The sequence below is a fragment of the Ceratina calcarata genome, unplaced genomic scaffold (assembly GCF_001652005.2).
Source record: "Ceratina calcarata isolate Rehan_Ccalc_2016 unplaced genomic scaffold, ASM165200v1 scaffold72.2, whole genome shotgun sequence".
Taxonomy (NCBI): domain Eukaryota; kingdom Metazoa; phylum Arthropoda; class Insecta; order Hymenoptera; family Apidae; genus Ceratina; species Ceratina calcarata.
In genome coordinates, this window is record NW_017178472.1 from 1308951 (window position 1) to 1318851 (window position 9901).

Below are 9901 nucleotides of genomic sequence, written 5' to 3' on the forward strand. Positions count from 1 at the left end.
TCGAACCTATTCAACGAATCGTTTCGAACCTTTCTTAGCGACAGAATTTAGGTGTTTGGAGACACTCGTTCAGCGTGATGACATGTTAAACAATGCGTCCTGTTTTTGTTCTGACAATTTTCCTCGAATCGTCTGCTGTAGCGCGCTTCAACTCTGATACGTAACAAGGAACGGAGATCGGAAAATCACGCGGGAAGATGAAGTTCCAGGCTTCCTTACGTCAGCACAGCGATAATTCTGCGATCGGTTACGAAACAGGGTGTCACCTATATCGTTGAAACGATTAAGAGGAACGCTTTTATCTCGTAGCCAGGCAAAGTTCACCGGGTGACACGATTTTTTCCAATAATCTCGTGCCCGCCGAAGGAAATTTCCCCGCGACCGGTCCCCGAGGAACTCCGAGCGCCTCCTCTCGACGAATCCTCGACGATCGACCAATGCGAGACGAGACACGACACCGTTTCCAGCAGGAAAATAATGAAATTTGCAGCATAATCGGTAGGCAATTCATAGTCACTGAGTGGTTTCTATTAAGGCTAACGACAGCCGGCACCGGGATGGGGCTTAAAGGCACTCGAAGGAAGACAATCTCCTTTGAGGAGATGGGCCTTTTTTTTCGTCCCCCTTTCGCATTCGCCTCCTGATCTTCGTCTCGTTCTACGGCCAATCGTGAGGATCTATTTCCTATCGGCAGACCTATCGTTTCTTTCTTTTCCAACTCTTTGCTCGGAGAACTGCGACAGGATTTCTCCTCCTATTCCTGTTCCACATCCTTTTCTAGCCTCCTCTATGTCCTCGTCTCGTCTCATTTCTCCCTCTTTCTTTCGCTTCGAATCTTCGTCGTCGCCGTCGTCATTACTCTTCATCTAGCTTCGCTCACCTATCCGTCTCCTTCGTTGATGGCCAGCTCTTTCCATCTCACCTGTAGAGCTGAGTTACCGGGCAAGGGAGGTGGCGTTCCAAGTGGAAAATAGCCGTAAACGGAATCGTTGGGGAGTTGATTTTAGGTCGGCTAATGTCGTTTCGCTTTTAATGAACTTCTCCGCTCGTTAAGTACGTTTCTCCATCTCCGTCGCCTACCAATCCGCGAACTAGTTTCTTCAAAGTCTGACGACACGATTGAACGCTACATGTCTTTTATTTCTCTTTACGTGATCGGCCACTATGAATTTTTTTCTGATACATCCATGATGAAATTTCCTATTGATGTAACTTTTATATATATTTCAATCTTCTTCCATTTGGAGAGATTGGAAAGTAGCGGTTTCTTACTTGACCATATTGTGCCTATAAGAGTAAGATGTCGCTACTATGAAGAGTTAAGGAATGAAAGTAGAAATGTGGCCTGGACAGTTACTCAATCGCTCTCCACTTTACTGAACAGTAAAAGAACTTTTGTTTCTATGAAATGAACCTCAACTTATATTTTTCGATTTTTATGTTATAAAAACCTTTCTGAAACTACGATAATCAATAATTTATTCTTTCTTATTAATAATTTAAAGATTTAATTTGAAACCATATCTGTAACTAAATGTTTACCCTTAGTTTATTAACACACTGAGTTTGTTGTATTACATAGAAGATGATAATTTTATTATGTAGTTATGTGAATAAATATGTAGTAAGTTCCAAGGCAAACGCGACAAGCGACACAATCGTTGATAGTCGGATTGTTTTACGATCGCTCCAAACCTGTTTATCGTGGTTAATGAACGATGATTGTTGCATCATGTTTCATATACGGAACTACTGTCTAATTTGCAGATTCAGATAACGCAATTTCTATGATTATAATTGATGATCACATAATTCTTCATAGGATTGAATCATCATGCTTGTTAACACTTTTTCATTTCCAATGATATCCATCAATTTCTTTTTATGTATTCTACGTCACGTTACGTAGTCGCGATACATTTGTTACTATTTAATACCCAGATAACCTTCGGATACCAGTTGATTAGCAGTCGTTTACAAATTGTTATCACCCGTGAAAGATGAGCCAATAATTTTATTGATAATTAAGTATGTATGTATCATTATTAAAATTATAGCAACTAATTCAAAACGCTACAATGATAATATTTATAAATGGTAGAATATAATTTGGAAAAACAAATTGTATTCATTAATAATAGAAGCAGTTGTTGTCATTATCAGTCTGACGTCTGCATGGGTTCATTAATAACATGAACGACGGACTGGAATAGAATAACATTATCGAACCGGTTTACAGTCATTGTGTGCATGTTCTTCTTATTTCGATTTCAATCCCTTGGGAGCGCAAGCTATTAAGCCTCAATGAACTTGGGAAATTCAAATATTTAGTTACCAATCTTTATAATCACGATTTAATTAATCGTATGACTAATATTCTTAAAAAGCAAATTTCACAAAATTTATCTAAACGATTTAACTTAAACGTGATCCCAGCCTCTGGACCATTTCTTTTCAAATTCGCAATCACAAATGTCTGCTTCATTTTCTAGTTACGTAATCGGTCAAATGTATGACAAGATAATGCGATATTATTTTATTTTGCGTGATCATAGGTCGATACTATTTTTTCACGTAAATGAAAATATGATTTTATACGTTCTTATTATAATTAATTTTTACTTTCTTATTATAATTCATTCTTGCGTTCTTATTATAATTCATTCTTAAATTCTTATTATAATTCATTATTATGTTCTTATTATAATTCATTCTTACTCGTCAAAACCAGGTATAGAAAATTATTTCCCTCCTTCATACAATTTAAGATATACTTATTCCATATAATACAATTATTTATTATTTTTACTTAACGAATACTTCATAGATTAAAATGAAGGAAAGATCCATGTTTCCTTAGTTTCATAAAACTGTTTGTGAAAGTACCGAGACAAATTCTGAACGTTTCTTGCATCATGCACGTACATATGCTTACGAAATTTCATGTGTTAGATTAATCGTAGTAGTGCGAAAAATAAAGAGACTGGCGTGCTGCCGAGAATCTCTGGAGGGAGTTACTCTCATGCTAGAGTTAACGTACATAGTGTGTAACATGTGTAGATATGTATTTGTATTAATTTACACACGCAGCAGACGGTCGATACAGGGTGATAAAAAATTTATCGAAACCGTTTTTAATTATCGCTTTCATTCCCCGGTGAGAATGTTGACAACAGAATGTCACGGTTCGTTGAGGATTCGTTCGTCCTCGTCACTCAACCACCGATAAACCCGATCGGCGGTGCGGCGTGATGGTGAAAACGGGCGGAGAATCCGTCATTCGCGTCATTTCTCGCTTATCAAGCTTTCGCCAGCTTCCCACAAAGGTATCACTGTTTTTCGATTTCTTCGTACGCGGAGATTGCACAAAGAAGGCGAAAGCAAAGTAGACTCGTGCGCAGTAAACACGCCCGGCAGAAGAGATTGATCGAAACGGTATGCATTTTTGTATGCTTTCAAAACAACTAACGAACCCGAAGACGATACATACCGGGCAGTTTCGTAACTGGCAATTAATCTCGTTACATAGTGTATTCCGATGCGAGATCGAGTCCGAATGATAGGAAAAAATTTCTATAAAACTTGAAGGTAGACATTTTCGTTCGATTTTACTTACCGGCTATATTGGATTTTACCCCAATATTGGAGTTTCGCTAATAAATGGCTAGTTCGATTTGATTAGTTTTTTTCTATCATAGAGTAATACAGTTTCATTCCAATTTTTTTGCCCAGCCCCGATTGGCAATCATGACGACGCGACATTACGACGAAAATGATTGCATTTTTTGGAGGATATCGGTGAATTTTCGTATTGGCAATCCTATGCCCGACTATGAGAATGGGATGATGACACCGGGAATAGAAGCGGGTCAGTGTCACTGTCATTTTTGTCATTCATTCATCCTCGTATGTATCGGTGAACTTGATTACATCATCGCCGGCAGATATTGCGAATCTTTTCGTCAGACGTTTGTGATGCGTGACAGTTCTGACGCATGAATGAACACAGAGATTTTCCGGAAAACGTTTTTCCCCTCGCGTCAATTTAGCAATCAAAAAAAATAATAATGCCCCCTGAAACAACTGAACATTGCGAAAGTAACTAAAAGCAACTAATCGATTCAACTTGTCCATTTTCCTCTTAGTCGAATTCTGTTATATTTGACGAATGAAATGATGAAATTGAAATTTTCATTAGCACATAAACAAACGTATTTTGCTTTTGTAGTCGACGGACAAATATCAATGTCTATATAAAAATTCGCCAATGCAAAAACACCATGCCTACGTTGGTATCATGTTATTACACAAGCATTGTTTACGGCCACTGTCTTGCACCAATGATATTATTTTATTTAAATTCTTGTAATACAATCTTTCACCAACTTATGAAATTACAATTTCTTTAAGTGATATACAATAAATGTACGTAAATAAGTAATTAATACAAAATGTAAAATTTTACTGAAATATACATGAATGGTTACATGATACTATCAAGAACTGACAATATACAAAGTCCTTAGATCAATTTCGATGAATGACTCATATTCCTAAATGATTCCATCATTTTAGAACGGTTTTACACAGTCTTGGTAGTAGGGGTAAATAGTAGTTCGCTACTAGTATCTACGTAAGTATATGGACGGTGTGTTCCTTTTTAAACATGTTAAACATGTCTGACGCAATCAAGCTATCGACAAATATAAAAGACGGGTAAACCAAGCGCGCTGTCAGTGTTGATAGTGGTAGCGTTGGTAATCCATAAAAAAACATGTTGTTAAACAAATTGTGTTTTTCTTTATGTTCGTTCATATTCTAATTTGCTTCTAATAGTGTGTTAATAAACTTTCTTACGAACGAAAATATATTTTTTCTTATCTTTCGCCCGTCGCGATTACACGTTTGCAATTTACTTTAAACGCTAGTGCCGAACTATTGGTACAGATCTGAAAGTGCGTTGATAGTAAGTGAACGAAGATGCATCAGACCAAGGAAGAATTTGGAATGAATTATTCGTCGTTTGAGACGGAAGTGTCGAAGCGGAGGAGGCCGGCGACCATTAGAGAATTGAGTAAGGAAATCTTTGTTAAATGATCATATTTATCGGTAACTATTAGCGAAGAAAATGGAAAATAGTTGACTAACGAGATTCCATCGCGTGTTCGCCTACAGCGAAACTGGCCTATTCTTCGCCGAAGAGTGTGATCTCATTGGCCGAGGGTATGCCGAACGAAGAAACCTTCCCTTTCACAGAAATCTCTATCAAACTGAAAGACGGTTCGTCTTTCACCCTGGAGGATCGAGAATTGGGGGCGGCTTTGCAATACATTCCTTCTCAGGGCTACCCGCCACTTCTCCAGGTAATTAAGTGCATGTCAGTGTAACAATGTGATTTACCAATTACAGCTTAGTTGACATTGTAAAATTTACGTGAACGTTCTATTATACTATCTAGCTCGTTTATCTCCGTGTAACGAGATTCGACGCTAAAGTAGTATTACGAAACGTAGAAGGAATAGTACTGTTACATTTCGCAGATTTGTCAGAACGTATGACTTTATTACCATTTACTATGCACAACACTAATGCAGGAAATACTACAGAAACATGCATATAATAATAGGATAATTCTATAGATAGTATAATAACGAAACAATTTCGTTCGCTGTTGATGATAGATCCAATGTCGATAAAAGAACCAGATCGCAGTTAATTTGATTGAGATAAAAAAATTGATTTCAGATCTAAAAATCTTGTGGTTTACATTTTATTTAAAAATCATAAATTCCTAACACTCTAAGAGTTAACAGACATTTTATATGTTCTCCCTTGTTTCTTTTTAACACCGCGCTTTAAAAATCCTGACTAGAACGAGGTAAGTAACCGATTACGTGTCTCAAAAGCGTGTCAGATAATTGTACATTTACTCTTAAATGGCTTCCTTCTCACGTTTTTTCCCCCGGGTATAATGCAATTGTCTTCAGTATGTTTAACGACATTGGATATTAAATTGGTTTCAGACCCTGAGGGAGTTCCAGAGAAGGGCGCATGCACCACCCCTCTGGGAGAGCCGCGACATCGTGGTCGTCTCCGGAGCTCAGGACGGATTAAGCAAAACTCTCGAGGCCATAATCGGCCCCGGCGATCCGCTTCTCGTGCACGATCCTTTTTATCCGGGCGTAGATGTTGTGGTCAGTAATTGTCAATTGTTCCTGGCTCACATTTTTACCATGATTTTCCTCGCGCATACATTCCGCACCTTAATTATTAAAGGTCAGAAGGGTAGCCCCTCGTGATACGAAACAAGAACGAATTATCCTCCCTTTTTTAATAATTAGTAAAAAAAAAAGATATAGAAATGTTAACAAACGTAACATGTCAAATTGACGCATGATGCATTGACGTATAATGCGATTGAAATAGTGTTGAGATAAAATGGTGTGATTATAAACACGAGATCAAACAAATATTTGAATAACCTAAAGAACTTCCGGTAGAAGGTTAGCCAAGTTTATCTCGCATACGTTTTTAATTATAATTAATGAAGTTATCGATACCTGTTCTAATATCAAAGATCATAAACACAATTTCTATTATATAATAACCCACGAAAAATTATAGATAAGAGGTATTGAATAATTTTCATCGCTTTTGAAGAAGAATATTTTTATGAGTATAAGATTGGGCGAAACAGATTGGAGCAAAATCGTTTCTCGATTATAGGTTGCGCCTTACCAGACGGAGCTTATCCCGATCCCTCAGGACGAACAAGGTATGGTCCCAGAAATTCTCAGGGAAACATTGAGGAACAGGGAATTGTCTGGTAAGAAGATGCCGAAGATCATGTACATAAACGCCACCGGAACGAATCCCACGGGTGTCGTTATTCCGTTGGAAAGGCGGAAGGAGATCTACCGAATAGCCTGCGAGTACAACTTCCTAATCTTGGATGATGATCCTTATCATTTTATGTATTTCGAAGACGTAAGTGATGTTATCATGTTTCCTATTTATCTCTTACAACGATTCACAGATCATAAAAATGTGTTTTATAATTTTTGTATAAATGTTGATATCAACGTAAAAATGTATATGTATATTACAAAACGCTTACGCTAAGTGCGCACTAAGTGAATAAGGTACTTTCATAAATATTTTCTAGCCTCTCTATTCTTCAATCTAATTATTATTATAGATTCATAAAATAAATACGCAGCAATACTGTTCAATGAACATCAATCATCATTTTGCGTAATTTAATCGGAATACCATTTCGTTCCATAATCATTCTAAATAACTCGTTATTTCACGTTTGAAGTAACATTCTGAGTGATCTCTATCCTAATTACGTGAATTATTGCTAACAAATAATAGAAACGCGTTATTTGTCTGTACAGGTAGAACCAAAATCGTTCTTATCGTTAGACACAGAAGGTAGAGTGATCAGGTTGGATTCTTTTTCGAAAGTGATCAGCAGTGGTCTCAGATTGGGTTTCGTCACGGCGCCAGCTCCCCTAATAGCGAGTATAGAACGTCACTTGCAGAGCAGCCACTTGCACGCCCCCACGTTATCCCAGGTTGGTAGAATGGTTCTTCATCCCTTAACCGTTGATATAGTACCTTCACTGGAAGGGAAACAGAGAGCGTTCGCGTCTGCCGTAAACTTAGAATCCTGTATATATTTAAATACATGCGTATCCTAATTCTGTATTTTCGATTTTATCCAGATGCGATATACGTAAAACAAGTACTTGAAGTTTTACAGATTTTGAATAAGTCTACAATTATTAAAAAGAAATGTCCATGTCTTGTTACCGTATTCAAGTTCGCGATTGTCTAAATGCAGTATCAGCAGAATTTATTGGCAGAAAAAAGCGATTCCGTATTCGGGTTATCGCTTGACAAATATTAATTAAAGCTTCTTATCTTTGATTGATTTTTTTACAACGACATCAAATATTTTGTAAGACTGTATAAACTCCAGTAGAATCAGAAGCTTATATGACACGAACCACTTTACAAATCGAGCTTTTTTTCAAGCTGGAAGAGAAGTCGATGAATGAATAATGCATCGATATCGGTGAAATTGTGTATAAAACTCATGCCATTGCACGCTTCATAGAGATATTATGGTGATGGTCAAGTATCGCTGTTACAGTCGTAAATATTATTTCCCACTTATGTATGATGAAACCACGTGAAAAATATCGGAGACCGCCGTCGCACGCTTCACGTAATTATCAGTAGACGCGTGCGTGAGCTTATACGTACGGTGGCGCGTGTCGGCTGTTATCGCGCATATAAACATGGTTTATCCGCTATCGCTGGCCGTGAACCGAGAAGAAATCATTTATTCGAACGATAACATTACTTGCTGTCACTAGGTGATACTATACAAACTGATGAAACTGTGGGGATACGATGGACTGATGGACCATTTCATGTGGACGAGGCATTTTTATAAACAGCGAAGAGATTTCATCGCCGGTATTGCCGAAAAACATTTAAATGGTTCGTATAGTCAAATACAGTGTTTTTTAAACTTGTAAAACATTGATAACAAATATTCGAGTTCATTAGACATTTCAAATAATTATAATATTTTAAAGTAAAACGGAACATCAAATTAATGCTATATACGTAAACCAATTGATTAATGAATTGCAGAATGAAAGAAATATAATGGGAATATTATTTTATAGGCTTAGCAGATATTTCATTGCCGCAGAGTGGTTTCTTCCTTTGGATCAGAGTACGAGGTATCAAGGATACTTGGAAGATGATCATGCAACGAGGAATCAAAGAAAATGTTATAATGGCACCTGGAGCAGCCTTCATGAAAGATTCCACTAAACCGTGCAATGCTATCAGAGCGAGTTTCTCCAAAGCTTCTTATGAGGAGATGGATCTGGTAAATATATTTTTTAAATATCGACTAAGGTGTAATAGTTATCATTATATGATAGCTAACTTTCCTATTTTCCCCAGGCTATGCAGAGGTTGGGGAACCTAATTAGAGCTGAGCTTCGAAATGGTTTTACCTACATGAAAGAAGACACTTATATTAATTAATATTTTTTATATGCTTTTTTCCATTTTGTAAAAATATCCAGAATATTTTTAGCAGTACTTGACAAAGATTCTGCATTGATTTAGTAATGTAGACTGCAGTATCGTAGGCTGGTAGAACAGAAATAGTAATCGTCGTTACTGGATGACGAAAACTTATCGATCAATGTAAAAGCAAACTAGATTGATTGTTGAAGTTCCTTTAAAATGTTACTTCTCTTGTGCGCTAGAGGACTATAAAATCAAAATTCTCGTCTAGTTTTAATATTTATAACAGTATATCAATTTTTTGTATCATGCGAAATATTTTATTCCGCTTATTATAATTTCACAATTCATTTTCTTCATTTATCATTAATTCTGTTTATGTTCTCTTTATATCTTACAAGTAATTGTTTACCAAACGAATGACTAATTAGCACTACTTTTCTTAATCGTACTTAATTACTTTAGAAACATTTTCGTAATGCGTGTATTTATCGTGAATCGGCAAAGTATTGTACAAATTTTTAATATCTTGTATTCGGTTGTAAATAAAATTTAATAATTTGCCTTGTTACATTTTTTTCACATTTTACTGTCACTACTGCCTTGGGATTCGACAATTACAAATTTAATTAAACCAAAATAGACAATGAATAAAAACTAAATGTTATACAGTATAATAGAAATGAGAAAGAAGGATGGAAGGCAGCGTGTAAATTCTATCACTTTAGATTAGAAGATTAATTATCAAGTAATCGAATGAAATTAATTAAATCGAATGTATAGTAGTATTAGTTGAAGATACTCCTATATATATTTGGGTTTCACACAGTTCTGTCTGTTC

The 9901-nt window shown here is 36.4% G+C and overlaps 1 protein-coding gene across 1 annotated transcript; it reads left to right on the forward strand.

Moving 5' to 3' along the window:
* The first annotated feature begins 4726 nt into the window (after positions 1-4726).
* LOC108630298 (kynurenine/alpha-aminoadipate aminotransferase, mitochondrial) lies at positions 4727-9631 on the forward strand. The gene is made up of 8 exons (XM_018033489.2): positions 4727-5074; positions 5176-5363; positions 6024-6194; positions 6727-6987; positions 7401-7580; positions 8388-8514; positions 8706-8914; positions 8992-9631. The coding sequence occupies exons 1-8, from the start codon at positions 4981-4983 to the stop codon at positions 9073-9075; spliced, it is 1314 nt and encodes a 437-aa protein (XP_017888978.1). The 5' UTR covers positions 4727-4980; the 3' UTR covers positions 9076-9631.
* The last annotated feature ends 270 nt before the right edge of the window (positions 9632-9901 follow it).

Excerpts from the sequence above, each read along its gene's own strand:
- LOC108630298 (XM_018033489.2), top strand. The coding sequence starts at position 4,981 with ATGCATCAGACCAAGGAAGAATTTGGAATGAATTATTCGTCGTTTGAG. Across the intron at positions 7,581-8,387 it reads ACGCCCCCACGTTATCCCAG|GTGATACTATACAAACTGAT; the intron begins GTTGGTAGAATG and ends TGCTGTCACTAG. Across the intron at positions 8,515-8,705 it reads TGCCGAAAAACATTTAAATG|GCTTAGCAGATATTTCATTG; the intron begins GTTCGTATAGTC and ends ATTATTTTATAG.